Below are 18559 nucleotides of genomic sequence, written 5' to 3' on the forward strand. Positions count from 1 at the left end.
TGATCCTGTGCTTTCTCGTGTTACAGTTTAGCTTCTTGCTGATGTCGGTACCAAAAGGTGCTAAACTATGACCTCCAGTTACTGATTATCTTAAGGCAATCAGCGCTCACTGATAAGGACACAAATCATTTCAGAAAAGCCTTCATCTATGCTTTTTCACATTAAAAGACCCTATTTTCATATAACGTACATCACTCTTTTGACATTTGTTACTTTGATGTGTACTATAAACTTGCCTAAAAAGGCAGGAAACTATCTTCTGCAAATGAGAAGGTAAGCTGAGTTTAGCTGGACTTACCCGTCGCCTGGACTTTGATGGTGGGATTATTGTAAAGACATGCGATTCTTTCTTGTGCTCTGTTGCAGGTTCTCCACCAAGTCTTGGCTTTCCCAGACCTGCCAAGTGTGTCGCAAGAGCATGATGTTCGGTGTCAAGTGCAAACACTGCAAGTAAGCAACATACAGTAGTGTAGTGTATCTGTAAGCAACATACAGTAAGTGTAGTGTATCTGTAAGCAACATACAGTAGTGTAGTGTATCTGTAAGCAACATACAGTAGTGTAGTGTATCTGTAAGCAACATACAGTAGTGTAGTGTATCTGTAAGCAACATACAGTAGTGTAGTGTATCTGTAAGCAACATACAGTAGTGTAGTGTATCTGTAAGCAACATGCAGTAGTGTAGTGTATCTGTAAGCAACATGCAGTAGTGTAATGTATCTGTAAGCAACACACAGTAGTGTACTGTACTGTTCTGTTTGGTATTTGTTATTTCTTAATGTCTCATCAGTATGTTTATATCTCTCCCTCTATAGGTTAAAGTGCCACAACAAGTGTACCAAAGAAGCTCTCTCATGTCGGATATCATTTCTTCCATGTAAGCAATAGTTACCATCATTACTGCAGCAGCTCCAGCTAGTGGTTCTGGGATTAGTATTATTTATTTTTTTACCTTGAGAGGGTTTTTATGATATAGGTTAGGTTCTAAGAATTCCATTTCAAACATTACAATTAACGGACATGACTGTTTCCCGGCTGCTTTCTCACCATGCGGTGCGCTGCCATAAGGGATTGGACAATGCTTTGTTTACGGCAAATACATTTTCCATCAGCTATCATAAATCGATCAGGGGAGATAATCAGTGTTGGGAAAGTTACTGAAAATTGGTAATTAGTTACAGTTACTAGTTACTTCTCTCAAAAGGTAATTTAATTACTTTAAAGTTACCAGTTACTTCAAAGTAATTAGTTACTAGGGAAAGTAACTTTTGCGTTACTTTTAAAAGTCTGCTTCGATTGTTATTAATGCACACATTATGTTACTGTTGCTGTGCCACAGTGTGGCATTGAACATTCGCTTATTGGGGAGGCTTATAGCCTATCAAGGTCCTTAGCCTCTGGGGCTCTGGCTGCAGCTCTCTCCCCGGACTAGGTCTGAGGATCAGAAACTGGGTAATCCTCTGAAGTTGTCCGTTATTTTCATGTCCTAAAGTAACTAGTAACTAGCCCAGTTACTATTTTAGTAACTGTAACTGAGTTACTGAATTTGAAAAAGTAATTAGTTAGATTACTAGTTACTGAAAAAAGTAGTTAAGTTACAGTAACTAGTTACTTAGTAACTAGTTACTTAGTAACTAGTTACTCCCAACACTGGAGATAATTAGGGATGGGCATTTCTAGCAAAAACACTATTCGAAATTCGCTGGCCAAAGTCGACTTTTAATCGAATTTTGAAAATAAAAATAAAAATGTCAAAAAAATTAAAAATGTATTTTTTTTTTTTTTTTTTTTTTTGGTGAGTGAAATGTTGCATTGTCTCCCCTGATTCTACGTCTAAGGCTTTATTAATTAATAGAAAAAGCTTCTGCTGTGGATTTTTAGCTCAAACAAGCATTGCACCACTGAAGTAAAGAACATGTTACATGACATTGACATTTTCGAAAATAAAAAACAGTTTTGACAATCGAGTGGTTCATTAAATATTTAGTAGGCTCAGGTCTGAGTGCCAAAGGGGTGCCAAAGTCACCCCCTCTCCCTCTTCATGGGATTTCATCCGCCATTCATTTTTCCATAAACCTTGCTTAAAATGCTTATACAAGGGATTTTTTACTTGCTCAAACCAAGCGATTCGACTATACTTAGAATCAGGGGAGACAATGCAACATTTCACTCACACAAATTTTTTTTTTTTTTTTTTTAACTTTTTTTTCTTTTCGAATTTCGACTTTCAATAATAAAAGTCGACCTTGATAATAACAACGATTATTCGAAAATTCGAAATTCGATGCCCATCCCTAGAGATAATCTATATGAAGAAATAAATGAGCTTGATTAGATCATTTGTAGCCGATACCGAATACATCAAAATTCACACAAAGTGAGTTTTGAAAACCAGAAATCTCATCACCTGATGAAGTAATGGTTGACTTTTGTTAACTACACTGTCAACCCCCCACAGATATATTCATTTTCATTATGGGATATAAATAGGTTAAATTGTACCTTTTTAACAGGAATGTAGAAAATGCTTATTCTAAAGATCGGTTTTGCCTCATGCTGAATTACTACAATAACCTACTTCATAGTGCCATGTGACCCGAATGACCTTATTTCTTTGACTTTTAAGTGCCAAGAATCCGCAGGGCAGAATCAGTGCCGTCGGATATCAACAATCAGATCGACCGCACCGCAGAGCTGCCATTGCACTTTGGCACTTTACCAAAGGCGATAACCAAAAAGGTAAGAGAATACGTCTTCAAGTGCCCTTCCACCGAGAGCTCTGATCTGCTGTGGCTTTTATACAGAGGTGCTGTGTTTTGCTGTGACTTCACCCCTGTGTGTGTGCGTCCTTGCCCAGGAGCTCCCCCCCATGTTGAACCAGCTGGACAGCAGTACCCCCTCGTCAGCCACCTCCTCCACACCCTCCTCCCCAGCCCCGTTCCCGCAGAGCAACCCCCCCAGTGTCAGCGCCACGCCGCCGCCCAACCCCTCGCCCCAGGGCTCCCGGGACAGCCGCTTCCACTTCCCAGGTCTGCCCCCTGCTGCCCTGGCGCAGTATCACACACCTGATCAATATCTCATCAATCGATTCACTATTGGAACTAATAGACCCTCCTCACGGGGGCTATTTTGTGTCGAAAAAGGCAGGGTAAACACAGCTGCAAGCAAAAAAACTGTGTTTTGCTTGCACCTGTGTTTATTCTGCCTTTTCGACACAAAAATGGCCCCCATCAAAAGGGTCTATTATGTCTTGCTTGCCTGGGTGCAGCTCTCTAACACAGTCCTAACTCACTAATTTGTTGTCTATGTAGATATGCAGGATTCTGCCTCTGGGTGTTGAATGTGTAAGCTATAGGATGTGTAAGCTATAGGATGTGTAAGCTATAGGATGTGTAAGCTATAGGATGTGTAAGCTATAGGTTTTTGCGGGATGATGGATGTGATTTTCCCCCTCAAATCTTGCTGTTCATCTAACTCCCATTCTCACTCTCATCACCCTCCAATCATGCCCCATCCTCCCCAATAGCTGCCTGTTATATTCAGCCTAGAATGCGGTTTGTCTTTCCTGGTGAGTTAACACTAGTCTGGTGAGTTAACACTAGTCTGGTGAGTTAACACTAGTCTGGTGAGTTAACACTAGTCTGGTGAGTTAAGACTAGTCTGGTGAGTTAAGACTAGTCTGGTGAGTTAACACTAGTCTGGTGAGTTAACACTAGTCTGGTGAGTTAACACTAGTCTGGTGAGTTAACACTAGTCTGGTGAGTTAAGACTAGTCTGGTGAGTTAACACTAGTCTGGTGAGTTAACACTAGTCTGGGGCAGCAACTAATGATGATTTTCATTGTCGATTAATCTGTCGATTAGTTTCTCGACTATTCGATTAGTTGTTTAGTCTATAAATATCAGAAGATGGTGAAAAATGTCGATGAGTTCTTCCCAAAGCCCAAGATGACGTCCTCAAATGTCTTGTTTTGTCCACAACTCAAAGATATTCAGTTTACTGTCATAGAGGAGTAAAGAAACCAGAGACTTTGGACTTTATTATTATTATTATTATTATTATTATTATTATTATTACTCCTCAAACGGATTAATCGATCATCAAAATAGTTGGTGATTAATTTAATAGTTAATGACAACTAATCGATTAATCAATTACTTGTTGCAGCTCTACACTAGTCCACTTTTTGTGTAGTTTTTCCCACAATACTAAATTCAATCTTTTTGGTGTTTAGTTGACGGTACTGGTTATGCTGTTATTTTCTTTCTTCTTACTTTTTTTTGGCCCCCAAGATTATCTGAAATTATCCCTTTGGCTCACCTGCCAATGTCTGGTAAACTAAAATAATTTACCTGCCAAGAATAATGTATACCAGACAAAATAATGAATACACATTTTTATAAAAATGGGTAATTTGGTCCGTTTTCAGTGCATTCAGGTGCTGTTACTGTGTGTTTATTTACCTTGCTCACTGTGTTGTTACTGTGTGTTTATTTACCTTGCTCACTGTGTTGTTACTGTGTGTTTATTTACCTTGCTGCTCACTGTGTTGTGGGTGTGGTTGGCCTGAGCAGCAGTGTTGTCTAAGCCGGTGTGTTGACTGTAGCTCACGGTTGCCGCCTGGTGGCCAAAAAGTGAACTGAGAAGCGTTACTTTGTGTGGTCTGTGAAATAAGAAATATTCAGTGGATATTGATTTGACAATGTAGGATCGTGACATGAACATTGATTCAGTCTAAACCAGTGGTAAACCAGTGGTTCTAAAAGTGTGGTTTGGGGTTCACCAGTGTTAGAAAATGAACATAACATAATCACCTTTAGATAGTTTTGGTCTGCATTTTTCACCATTTTATGACATTTTATAGACCAAACAAACAACTAATCGATTAATCAAGAAAATAATCGACAGATTGATTGAGAATGAAAGTAATTGTGAAAGTTAGTTGACAGTTCTACTATTCAATATTAAATCAACAACTAAAATTTTCCCATATGGGTCGCTGGGACTAACTTGGATTTTGAGAACCTCTGGTCTGAATTCTTTGAATAACCTCTTAAAAGTGTTTATAAACGTGTTACAGTATTCTGAAGTTGTCCTTCTCACAACAGATGTTCCCACCTCTCTGTATTCTGCTGGTCTACATTCTGGTGCCTACCAGGACTCTGGGTAAGAGACAACACAATCACATGTTTTCTGCATGCAGAGACACTGTAACACCACTCCACATGACAGAGACACTGTAACTGTAAAGCTATGACCAAGTATACCGTTTTCTCAGGTTCAGAACCCCACTCCATAGAACAACAAGGACAAACAGAACATTCATCCCCACATCCATTGGACTAATAAACGGACTCTGATACCCCCTCCCCCCCCGCCCAGCACCACCCACCCAGCACCACCCACCCAACCCCTCTCCTAGCCCAATCTTGTGATGTGTTGATGTTGCCAATAATTTTTGTTGTTGTCTTGTGCTGTTATCTTGTCTGTTGTTTTTCATGTCCTTTTTGCCAACGACCATGACGTACAAACCAATTTTCCTAACGGACAAATAAATACTTCATTCATTATATGCACTGCATTCTCTCCTTGGGCTAACTTCTAGTCATTGAAATCTGAGTGAAATCACACAATTTCACTCATTTTGCTGGGGACTCCCTTGCGACCCCCTCGTCAAAGCTGATGTTCGAGTATACAGTATAGGACTAGCTGCCGCCGGCAAGGCTCCTCCAAGTGGAGGCTGACGCACAAGCATGTTTTCCGTTTCAGTGTTGCTCACGCCATTTTCTGTGGTACAGAACTGAAACTGAAAACTTGGGTTATTTATTAACTGCGTTATCTGGGTTAACTTGAGTTATTTATTAACTGGGTTATCTGGGTTAACTGCAGCAAATGATTCACTTATTGAGCAGAGTCACACAAAGCTTGTCCTTTAGGCCATGCAGCGCATCATCTTCAGCGTGTTTAATTACAGTTTAGCAATAATATTCTTCAAAGTTGATTTTTTTGTTTCTACTGGTCATTGCCTTATACTGATAACAGACTCGGGGGTCATTTGTATTTACCACTAGTTACAAAATGTTTAAACATTTTTGACTTGGCCTTAACGCAGTACTGTTAGATGTGATGCTCATGTGAAAACAACCCTACTGAATGCAATTTCTTGTTTCTTCTTAGAGTTGTACAGTTGTCCATTGGCGAGACACAGCTTACAGGGCAGCAAAGAGAAGTGGTAAGTACTGCTAGTCAAATTCTCCAGGGGGGGGAGGGGAAGTGGTAAGCAACACTGCATGTTTGGTCACGAGAAACTTAAACTATGATGAACTGATATGATAAATCTTTATTATACCCTATTCAAATTCTGTCACAGCGTACAGAGCATAACTAAAGTTTATGAAACTGAGACCTTTGTGTTCAGCAAGATAATCTTCACAAACGAACACTACTCTTAGGATTTTTGAAACGTTTTCTGGCGATCGTCTTCCGGGACCTTCACTGGCTTCCCATCTCGGCACGCATCAAATTCAAGACACTGGTACTGGCCTACAGGGCAGTACACCAGACAAAAAAAACTTTACTTTACCACTATTTCTTCAGAAGTTGTAGCTGTGATAGACTAGCTTGATGGGGATGAGGTCGGTCATGGCCAGGTTTTAAATGATTTTCTGTCCTGGTGTGAAGAAGCCTTCCTCCAACTTAACGTCTCAAAGACTAAAGAGATCTGTGTTGATTTTAGACGATCCTCCCCAGTTCCCCAGAACAGTGTTGTCCATGGGCAACCAGTAGACTTGGTGACAAATTATAAATATCTTGGCACTATTTTTGACAGCAAGTTGAAGTTCGATCTAAACTGTGAAATGCTGTGCAAAAAAGGTCAACAACGTCTCTTTTGCCTAAGGAAGCTTGCTAGATTCCAGGTTGACAGGACTCTGATGAAACTATTTTATTGTGCCTATATCGAGTCTGTAATCTCATTCTCTATTATCTGTTGGTATGGAAACCTTGGTATTCAAGGGAGGAACTCTCTCGGGAGGATCGTGAGAGCGGCATCAAAAATAGCCGGAGTAAATTTTAGTAGCCTGGACCACATTTTTAACAAACAGGTGCTTAAAAAGGCCATGTCCATTCGCATGGACGATACTCATCCTCTCTGTCCAGAGTATGTGCTGCTCCCTTCGGGCCTTCGGCTAAAGGTTCCAAGGGCTACGAGAAACAGATATAAACTGTCTTTCGTTCCTGTTTCCATCACAGCTTTAAATGCTGCTGAGAGGAGGAGATAGTGCACTCTCTCTCTCTCTCTCTCTGTCTCGCTCTCTTTTCTCTGTCTCTCGTGCAGCTTAAACGCTGCTGGGCGGAGGAGATGATGCACTCTCTCCTTGTCTCTCTTCTTAGGTAGGTATTGCTGCTATAAATATTCTTTATATATTTTATATTCGAGATATATCTTTATTTATTTTTTACCTACCTATTTATGTGAGCTCAAATAGTCCTGGACTCTTATTACTTTTAAGTTCATGTACGTGTCTTTTACTACTTTTAAGTACATTGTACGTGTCTTTACTACTTTTAAGTACATCGTACAGATCCCCTGAGGTGTGTTTTTATTTTGTTTTTATTTTACTTTTATCCTGTGTTTACTTGATCCTTTTTCTGCTGGAAAACTGCTGCCATGCTCCATGTTTGTTTTAATTTGTTCATGTTTTGTTTTTTCATGTATTCGCTATGCTTTTTATGTCTGCTGCACACAAATTGCCCTTCGGGGACAAATAATAAACTTGAATCTTGAATCTTGACTGTGTTGCTCTATTGCTGACAAAAATGTGTTAATGTAAGTCGCTTTGGACAAAAGCGTCTGCCAAATGACGTAATGTAAATGTAATGTAATGTAATGATCGTGATTTTTGGTGATCGCATTTACGCTTCAAAAATCACAAGTGGTGTTCATTTGTGAAGATGACCTGAACACAAAGGTTTGATAAGCTTTTGTTAACCACAGACCTTATTCCAAAATCCCCAGACAAAAATCCCTTTGACTTGGAGACAGTCAGTTTTGCCCACATTAAAAGAGTTTAGCGTCTTCAGTAAAAGCAGTGCTCTGGAGTGGAAGGCATTTCTGTTATCCTCCCGTTCAGTTTGTCGTCGATGATGGTGCCCAGGTATTTGTAGGTGCTAACAAAATATCGACAGTGTTGTTAGATATGGCAGACTGAGATGGAATGGGCTTTTTCTAAAATCAATCTGTGCTTTGTTTGGCTGACATTGATTTTAAGATAAGAAGCTTTACACCAGTCAATAAAATCATCTACAAACTTGTTTCCTGCCTGAGAGAGGATACAGTAAAGCTATACTCACTGAGTAAGCTGACCCTTTAAGCTATGTTCACACCGAGATATTTATTTTTCTCTCTGTCGCTCGATTGAACCCTTTGGAATCGCTCTGTCGCCGTGTTTAAATCGCTCATCAACAGGCACAATAATTGATGGACATCTGGGGGCTATAACGTTACGCAATGTCATGATATTTGTCCACTACGAGCCACCGTAGTTGTTTACAAGCTAAGCCTATCAGCGTGCTCCTAATGCGAGCTCTATACCGGTAGTACAGACTTCACTTCATGTCAGCTGTCAGCCTGTCAATCAGCTGTCAATGCGGTTTGTAGCCACACAATAAACCAGCGGTTTGTTCCAAGCCAGTGTGATCCTTGACTCACTCTCACACGGCAGCCAATCAGCGTTGAACAGCGAGCGACTGATGCCAGCGTAATTTTGCTCGAGTTGGGATATTTTATCTCGGGCGACGAGCAAATTTTCTCCCTATCGCTCTGTCTCTGTCGCTCGGACGCCCAGCGATTTTTCTCCCGGGCGAATATACGCTCAATCGCTCGTTTGCATTGACTTTGTATGTAAACTCGATGCCAGCGAAAAACTTTAATAGGTCGGTGTGAACGCAGCTTTAGCAAGTCATGTCCGATAGTAACTTCAGAAGAAATAGACACTTTACACCAGTGGTTCTCAAATGGGGGTCCGCGGACCCCCAGGGGTCCGTGGCACTTTGCCAGGGGGTCCGCGAAAAGTTTTCAGGTAAAAAAAAAAAAAAAAAAAAAAATATATGTTTTTTTTTTTATTAAAAAAAATTGCTACATGTTACTTATTCCTTCTCAAACTACTTCCTACATGGTGCTAGTCTATCAAAATATCTTGGCTGTCATTGATTGTGTTGCATAGTGGTTTTCTGTACTGTTGACAAATTGTGATATTGCAAGTCGCTTTGGACAAAACAAAAGCGTCTGCTAAATGACGTAATGTAAATGTAATGTAATAAAAAAAATATATAGATATATATTTTTTTGCAAAATCTTCATAGTTCAACGAAAATAGTTTATGCTTTAAATTTAAAATGGTTCATGGATTACATTCTAATAACAAACCTATCAAATTAAAAGTCAAGCACGTTACCGTGGAAACAATTAAGCTTAGCCCAAAATCACAAATCAGAATGAGGGGGTCCCCGGTATATTTTCTATCTTGTAAGGGGTCCTTGGCTGAAAAACATTTGAGAACCTCTGCTTTACACCACACTCATTGTATATAGTAGCTACTGTAAATGTAGCTAATGTCTTTTTCCCTTGCCTGGTTTTGACTTGTGCATAATATCTTTCTCTTTCTTTCTTTCTTTCTTTCTTTCTTTCTTTCTTTCTTTCTTTCTTTCTTTCTTTCTTTCTTTCTTTCTTTTCCATATGCGTGTACTTTGAGAGCAAAGCAAACCAGAACCAAATTCCTTGTATGTGTACATACTTGGCCAATAAAGATGATTGTGATTCTGAACTTTAATTGATTCACCATGAATGATATACTGTCTGTATTGAATTCTATACTGTCTGTATTGGCAAATTCTCATGTAAAAAAGCCAGTTGCAAGAAAGACAGGTGTATTATTATAATAATAATGGAGTTGTTCCTATGTTCCTATTGTCTGTTCCACAGTTTAGATTGAAAACAAGACGTTACTTTGAGCTGTTCCAATGTCTAGAAAAGAAAGGAAAAAAATAGATAGGTCAAATCTGTATAATCGTAAAACTCGCTTTTATACACTTTCAGATAATGGTCATTTTATAATTGTTTTTGACTTCTCTTTTATGGTTTTCTGTTTCCTACCTTGTTTTCAATGCTTTTGTTGTTGATTTAATCCTTCCTTTTTTCTTCTTTGTAAAGCAATTTGTGATTTTAAATAAAGATGCTTATTTTTCTTGCAGGCACATCAACTTGAATATTAAATCTCCATATTCTCTCTCTCTCTCTCTCTCTCTCTCTCTCTCTCTCTCTCCCTCCCTCCCTCCCTCCTAGGAAGAGGAGGCTGAGGAAGACTACCCAGCAGAGGATGAGGTTGACCAGGGCGGCAGAGAGAAGAGCTACTCCAATGGGGAGTGTGAGGAGGACGGACTGGAGGAGCTGCCCACCCCAGCGTGCCGTCGCGGGGTGGCGGGCCGCTGGCGGGGCCCCATCTCGCGTAAGGCCAGCCAGACCAGCGTCTACCTGCAGGAGTGGGACATCCCGTACGAAGAGCTGGAGCTGGGCGAGCTCATCGGCAAGGTGAAGATAAAGATGGCCGTTGTTGTTGGTCATTGTAGTTGTCATAGTTTATTTCTCTGACATTGTTGTATGGCACACAGAAGATTTACCAAAGGATCAATAAATGGTGAGTCCCAGTGGCTCCCCTGGTAGAGAGCGTACCACATAGGCTTAGTCCTTCGCACGGCCGACCCGGGTTTGAATCCGACACGTGGTTTCCTTGCCGCATGCCATCTCCCCCCATGTCATTCCAGCTGGTAGTGTTGTAAATTTGACTGTTACTTAAAGACTGTTAACTTAATTATGAGCTGTAATTGTGGCGGCCAATTAGTTTAATTTCAAAAAATGTTGGAAAGCAGTGGTGAGACCTCAAGATACCGACAGTATGCTGAATCAAAATCACATACTCATTGCAAATACATTGTACACAGACACTTGTCAGAGACAGGTGTGTGCAAAAGTCCACATAAAATGCTGAAAGTGCGCAAATTTCTCAATGAACAGAGAGAAAACAACTGCTATTGTATCTCCAGGGTCGCTGGGGAAAGGTGCACAAGGGCCGCTGGCACGGGGAGGTGGCCATCCGGCTACTGGAGATCGACGGCAATAACCAGGACCACCTGAAGGTGTTCAAGAAGGAAGTGATGAACTACAGGCAGACCAGGCACGAGAATGTCATCCTTTTCATGGGCGCCTGCATGGCTGCACCCCACCTAGCTATCATCACCAGGTCAGTCTGCACCCCACCTAGCTATCATCACCAGGTCAGTCTGCACCCCACCTAGCTATCATCAGCAGGTCAGTCTGCACCCCACCTAGCTATCATCACCAGGTCAGTCTGCACCCCACCTAGCTATCATCACCAGGTCAGTCTGCACCCCACCTAGCTATCATCACCAGGTCAGTCTGCACCCCACCTAGCTATCATCACCAGGTCTGCACCCCACCTAGCTATCATCACCAGGTCAGTCTGCACCCCACCTAGCTATCATCAGCAGGTCAGTCTGCACCCCACCTAGCTAGCATCACCAGGTCAGCCTGCACCCCACCTAGCTATCATCACCAGGTCTGCACCCCACCAAGCTATCATCACCAGGTCAGCCTGCACCCCACCTAGCTATCATCACCAGGTCTGCACCCCACCTAGCTATCATCACCAGGTCAGTCTGCACTCCACCTAGCTATCATCACCAGGTCTGCACCCCACCTAGCTATCATCACCAGGTCAGTCTGCACCCCACCTAGCTAGCATCACCAGGTCAGTCTGCACCCCACCTAGCTATCATCACCAGGTCTGCACCCCACCTAGCTAGCATCACCAGTTCAGTCTGCACCCCACCTAGCTATCATCACCAGGTCAGTCTGCACCCCACCTAGCTATCATCACCAGGTCAGTCTGCACCCCACCTAGCTATCATCACCAGGTCAGTCTGCACCCCACCTAGCTATCATCACCAGGTCAGTCTGCACTATACTTGTATATGTTTTAAGACTGTTACCGCATGCAGTATCTTGTTTTCCTGCATATATCTATGTCAGTGTTGATTTGTGCATTCAGTTTTAGTAACAATATCTCATCTGCTCTCTCCCTAGTTTCTGTAAAGGTCGGACATTATTCTCTGTTGTAAGAGAGTCCAAACAGACACTAGACATCAACAAAATCAGGCAAGTTGCTCAGGAGATTGTAAAGGTAAGCAACCTTTAAGCTGCAACTCATATCACAGTGTGAATGAATGTCACAATAAGCATCACAAAATCATAAATAATTACCAGAAAAATATGTTTATATTGATATACTTACTGTAACTATATCTTAGCTACATCAAACTGTTGTGCATTGCTTTTAACTGCATGGTAATATAAAGTGATTTTCAAATAAGATTCCCCAATGTTTCAAATCTCATTTTGCGTGCTTTTTCCAATCATTTAGACAACAGAATTGTGTATTGTGATAACAGCGATGTCATTATTTCATCATGATATGATTCTATGACTCTACTGAAAGACATGACAAAACGCCCATCTCTGTTACAGGGAATGGGTTACTTGCATGCTAAAGGCATCGTACATAAGGACCTGAAGTCTAAGAACGTGTTCTACGACGCAAACAAAGTGGTCATTACAGACTTTGGCCTGTTCGGGATGTCTGGGGTGGTACAAGAAGGAAGGTAGGCATGAGACACTGATGGCTTTTAGAAACATGTCTGAAAGAGAAAATGTACATCAGAAGCAGTAGTTGTCTTTGTGTGTGTGTGTGTGTGTGTGTGTGTGTGTGTGTGTGTGTGTGTGTGTGTGTGTGTGTGTGTGTGTGTGTGTGTGTGTGTGTGTGTGTGTGTGTGTGTGTGTGTGTGTGTGTGTGTGTGTGCGTGTGTGTGTCAAGGCCATCAAGGCCCGCCTACAAGTCCTACCAACAAAATATAACCTGGCAACCTGGTATCCATCAATACATGACCCACACTGTATCCTACACCCAACCCCCCGCGACAAAGAGACAATGGCACATATCCTAAACGGCTGCAGCCAATACAAAGGACTTTACATAAGCAGGCACGACCGCCTGGTGGATCTGGTGTCAAACAGCATCAGAGAAGTACAGGACAATACAACACAAATGCACAAACACAGCACTGTCAAACTGGACTGGTTCAATCACAACACCACCGACAACAACACACTGCACAATATCCCAAATACCCCAGACACTGTTTTCATCAATGAAAGCAGAAAGTCAGTCACCATCATTGAAATAGCCTGCTCTTTTGATCTGTACATGGACACCTGCTTCACAACCAAACTCATGAAATATCAGCCCTTGGTAGAATATATTACAACTCTAGGCTACAGCTGCCAACTCATTGTGCTTGTGTTTGGGAGTCTGGGGCATGTCCACAAACTCGTGCTCCGTGGACTGCAACTAGGCAGGCTGCTAAAGCCTGATGCAAATTTTTTTGCTAAATACTGCTCCATCTCAGCCATTATAGGCAGCCTCTTTATCTGGAGAAGACGATGCTTTGTATACCCTTGAGTGCTAAACATGCTTACATATGTTAGTTTGCATACATTAAGTCATCATCTTGCTGCAATGTCTTTTCCTGTGCTTAAGAAGTACATGCATCAGTGTCTGGTTCAATATAAATGTACTGTACTGCGGCCTTCTTCTAAAATGTTTGGGTCTGTAATATTTGCTGTACTTTGGATCCAAATAAAAGTATTTAAATGTGTGTGTGTGTGTGTGTGTGTGTGTGTGTGTGTGTGTGTGTGTGTGTGTGTGTGTGTGTGTGAGAGAGAAAACATACCTTGGCAAATATATATATATATTTTTTTAAGGTTATTTTTGGGCCATTTCGCTTTTTTTTTTTCTTTTTTTTTTAATATAGGACAGTAGGCAAATAAAATAATTCTGGTTCTGATTCTGATTGTGTGTGTGTGTTCAGAAGAGAGAATGTGCTGCGGATTCCTCAGGGCTGGATCTACTACCTGGCTCCGGAGATCGCTCGCAGGATGGGCCCGGAGATTAACGAAGACCAGCTACCTTTCTCCAAAGCTGCTGACGTCTATGCATTTGGGTACGTACAAAAATCTCTGAGGCATGTATTGATTATACTTGGCATGTATTGATTATATTTGGGTTGTGGTCTGCCCAGGTAAATTAACAGCCACTCCTAGTAGATGTTTGCTTAGTTTTCGAGTGCTCTGAGGCACTAAGTTGCCAGTAAAACTGGTGTTCTTCTATTTATTCCAGACAAACCAGAAACATCAAACATATCACTTCTTGTGCACCATACAGAGATAGAGTATCAAAACATAATATGTTTCCTCCTGTGTCTTTCCGTTTGTACTTTCAAATATCTGCTTCATTTGACCGTTTCCTCATCGCTCGGAGCCATGTTACTGCTGCGCTGATGAAAGCATTTCCTGCTGCTACTCCTTCGTAATAAAATCTGTCCACTGCCAAACTAACGGGAGACATCTATTTTATTTTATTTTTCAATTTTATTTTGAAGGACTTACAAGGAAGTGCAATGTTTATCCACCGCTTCAGCCGCACATTTTGACACAGCCATATCGATGCTGCCGCTGCTTTGCGAGGCAAGACAAGCACATCATTAAAGACACACCTTCAAGTCTGTTCACTCCATCTATGTCATGTATGAGGTCATTTGCTTCTTCCTGCTGCTTTCCGGCCATGGAATGTGTCAATTGAAAATTGTAATGTTATCGGTGTCAAGTATTATCACAATCGGAAGAAATGAAGTGTACTATATACTCACCAACACTTTTTTTCCCTTTCCCTTACCTTTTTTTAAATATCTAGCACAATCTGGTATGAACTGCAGGCCAGGGATTGGCCCATCACCAACCAGCCGACAGAGGCTAAAATCTGGCTTGTGGGCAGCGGTGAGGGCATCAAGAAAGTGCTAGCAGATGCCAACCTGGGCAAGGAGGTAACGGTAAGTTTAACCACAGTGCTGTGTTATGATGATAACACCATCGTGTGCTCTGTTATGATGATAACACCATCGTGGCTGAATTGCTTTATTGGTGGATTATTGATATGGATATACGGCACAGATTAATGTGGCCTGTAAATTGTCATGAAGTCACACTTTCACAGTAGAGAGGAGTACGATTAATTAGAGCAGACTGCCTAGAAAGTCCAATTAGGAACGTCCAGAAAGTGAGGTTTGAAAGCCAGAAATCTCAGCACCTGACCATTGATAATTGGTCATTAACCCTATCAAGCCTCCACAGGTACATGATGGTCATTTTGTGCTACGGGGTCGGACAAAGGAGGACACATGAAAAATGGTTGTGATCGTAAGCCTGTTTGTATGCCTGTTGTGATGACCGGGCCTATGATTATTAGGCCCATATCATGAATTAGGATTTCATACAGTATACGGGTGAGGCTTTTCCTGTTGTAGATTTTTTTTTTTTTTTTTTTGTAAGTCTACATGTATTTTTTTAATTAAACACAAGGGAAATATACAAAGCAAGATAGGGAATACATTTACACTAAAGGGATATAAGCTAGACAACGGTGGACATGATGTTACATAGTATAGAGAAAAAAGCAGTTAGGTAAACAGATGAAAAGCACAAAGGCGTGAGGACGGAGACAACTAAAATTGCAAGAAGGACCGGGAAATTCAAACTCTTCTGCACATTGTCACCCACATTTGACGTCAGCGGTGGTTAACATTTCAGATTTTAGATGTGTGATATCCCACATTTCACGTGTAACAAAGTCAGCGTGAAAGATAACGGGTCTGAAAAAGAGAACATGTCGTGTATTCATCAGGCTCAAAACCACAAACCAAGCATGTTGCAAAGAGTTTTGCCATCAAAGCACACGGATGCTCTCTTCACAGGGCTGTTTCTTTGACCAGCATCAAATAAAGTCGACGGAACTCAAAATGCAATGCACATTCAATGGAACTCTATGGAACTAATCACTGCTGTTGACTTGAGTTTCTTCTGGGTGCCCTTGGTAATGGTTTGGCTCTCCGGATCTTCTGCTTCCTTCTGAAGCCCTGGAAGAGCAGCACCGTCTTCAACTCTTCAACCTGGCGCTGGCTGACGTCTTGCTCAACATGGCTCTGCCTTTCCGTGGCGCTGTTGCGGTTAAGGGCCTTGTTCAAGGGCACCTCAGTGGGTGGGCTTATGGGCCCCGGTAGGCCCGTTCGGTAATACATCCCTGATAACATCACAGATCTCAACAATGTTCTTTGTACAAGAATATAGGTTTTCACATGCTGTGATATTATGAGAAGATGAGCTGATGATGTACATATATGCTGGATAATTATACACACTGGGCAGTGGACATTTTGGAGTCTTCTACTCATTGTCACGCACATTTGACGTCAGCGGTGGTTAACATTTGATGTGTGATATCCCACATTTATCGTGTAATGAAGTCAGCGTGAAAGACAACGGGTCTGAGAAAGATCACATATTGTGTATTCATCAGGCTCAAAACCACAAACACCATGTTGCAAATGTGCTGCAAGAACAAGAAGAGCAAGAAGATCAAAGCACACAGATACTCTTCACAGGGCTGTTTCTTTGACCAGCATCAAACAAAGTAGATGCAAATCAAAATGCAATGCACATTCAATGGAACTCTACTCATCACTGTGCTGCCTCCACTGCTGTTGACTTGAGTTTCTTCTGGGTGCCCTTGGTAATGGTTTGGCTCTCTGGATCTTCTGCTTTTCCACCTGCAGCCCTGGAAGAGCAGCACCGTCTTACTCTTCAACCTGGCGCTGGCTGACGTCTTGCTCAACATGGCTCTGCCTTTCTGTGTTAGCTACTACTGGTCTGGCATCAACTGGACTTTTGGAGACACCCTCTGCAACATGAATCTCTTCATGTTGGCTTTGAACTAGGGGTGTCAAAAATAATCGATTATAAGATGCATCGCGATGCGATCTTTTTTCTTTTTTCTTTAATAATCGAATAAAATATAATGGAAGTACATGCAGTTGTTTATTTGGATCATAATACAATGCAATTCCAAATGCACTTTTATTTTAAAAGTAGCCACACAGTGAGAAAAAAGAAAGTGAGAAAAAATAAATCACGTATTGGGGGAAAAAAGTGATGCATCGATTGAAGATGCATCGAGATGCATCGATAATCGTAATCGAATCGAATCGTAGCCCTCTGAATCGTAATCGAATCGTGAGGCCAGTGAAGATTCACAGCCCTACTTTGAACCGTAGTGGAAGTATCATTTTCCTCCAGGCCATTGCTGTGGACAGGTACATGCGTGTGGTGCATCACCATCACCGCATTAACTCTTTGTGGTGCGGCTCATCTCCTCACTGTACCGCTCACTATGCCATGGAGGAACAAAACCTACTGTCCAGTCCTAATGTGACTTGGCATAAAGCAATGTTTGTCTTGTCCTTTTATGTACCTCTGGCTGTGATCCTCTACAGCCAGTTCCATATTATTGGCTATTTGAGAGGGAGGCAGCTGGCCCAGCAGGCAAAGATCAAGGCGGCTCTGTGCTTCATCACTGTAGTGGTGGTGCTCTTTCATCAAAGCTGGGGTCGGTGCTGGTGGAATCAGTGCTGGTGTCATTGCTAATGCTAGCGCTAGCTTCTCCAGCGTCACTCACATCCTCGCCATTAGCACCATTATCACCGTCACTCTTCTGTTGTTGTCCAGGCAGGGCCGCCACCGTCTTGCTCCCCTTCTTCTTTGTTTTGGCCATGTCAGCAGGTATTTTGCTGAAATAACTCTCAAGTCATTATGGTGTCACTCCCGCTGGAAGATGTGGGATTTTCGCCAAGCGAATGTGTGGGATAATTGAATAATAGGCAAATATCGCCGGAGCTCAGTGAGGCACAGTGCTCTCTCTACGATGCCATCTTGGTCCACCCAGGTTGTAGATAAAGTTGTTTTGTTCTGTAATACTGTCTGCACCCACAGCTTCAAGGGAGGAGGTGTTCTATGAATTTAGGCTAGTGTGAAGTGAGAAGGCTGGCAGGCTAGCTAACTAGATCAGAGGTTCTCAAATGTTTTTCAGCCAAGGACCACTTACAAGATAGAAAATATACCGGGGACCCCCTCATTCTGATTTGTGATTTTGGGCTAAGCTTAATTGTTTCCACGGTAACGTGCTTGACTTTTAATTTGATAGGTTTGTTATTAGAATGTAATCCATGAACCATTTTAGATTTAAAGCATAAACTATTTTCGTTGAACTATGAAGATTTTGCAAAAATATATATATATATATATTTTTTTTTATTACATTACATTTACATTACGTCATTTAGCAGACACTTTTGTTTTGTCCAAAGCGACTTACAATATCACAATTTGTCAACAGTACAGAAAACCACTATGCAACACAATCAATGACAGCCAAGATATTTTGATAGACTAGCACCATGTAGGAAGTAGTTTGAGAAGGAATAATTAACATGTAGCATTTTATTAAAAAAAAAAAAAAAAAAAAAATTACTTGAAAACTTTT

General features: G+C 41.5%; 1 protein-coding gene and 1 pseudogene across 4 annotated transcripts in view; both read left to right on the forward strand.

The window, feature by feature from the left end:
- Positions 1–18559, forward strand: part of LOC310777068 (kinase suppressor of Ras 1-like) — a 67283-nt gene that overhangs the window by 45561 nt on the left and 3163 nt on the right. For all 3 annotated transcript variants that reach the window (XM_083637322.1, XM_083637324.1, XM_083637323.1), the window contains 12 exons: positions 367–450; positions 815–876; positions 2626–2738; positions 2857–3028; positions 5108–5165; positions 6177–6231; positions 10342–10587; positions 11100–11296; positions 12160–12256; positions 12601–12734; positions 14001–14132; positions 14882–15017. In XM_083637322.1, the coding sequence (XP_083493448.1) occupies positions 367–450; positions 815–876; positions 2626–2738; positions 2857–3028; positions 5108–5165; positions 6177–6231; positions 10342–10587; positions 11100–11296; positions 12160–12256; positions 12601–12734; positions 14001–14132; positions 14882–15017 (1486 nt within the window). The remainder of the gene's footprint in view (positions 1–366; positions 451–814; positions 877–2625; positions 2739–2856; positions 3029–5107; positions 5166–6176; positions 6232–10341; positions 10588–11099; positions 11297–12159; positions 12257–12600; positions 12735–14000; positions 14133–14881; positions 15018–18559) is intronic.
- On the forward strand, positions 16671–17816 carry LOC310777351 (hydroxycarboxylic acid receptor 2 pseudogene; annotated as a pseudogene). The gene is made up of 3 exons: positions 16671–16942; positions 17277–17626; positions 17746–17816. The product of its transcript is annotated as a hydroxycarboxylic acid receptor 2 pseudogene (transcript).

This window comes from Poromitra crassiceps, assembly GCF_964638095.1.
Source record: "Poromitra crassiceps genome assembly, chromosome: 5".
NCBI classification, from domain to species: domain Eukaryota; kingdom Metazoa; phylum Chordata; class Actinopteri; order Beryciformes; family Melamphaidae; genus Poromitra; species Poromitra crassiceps.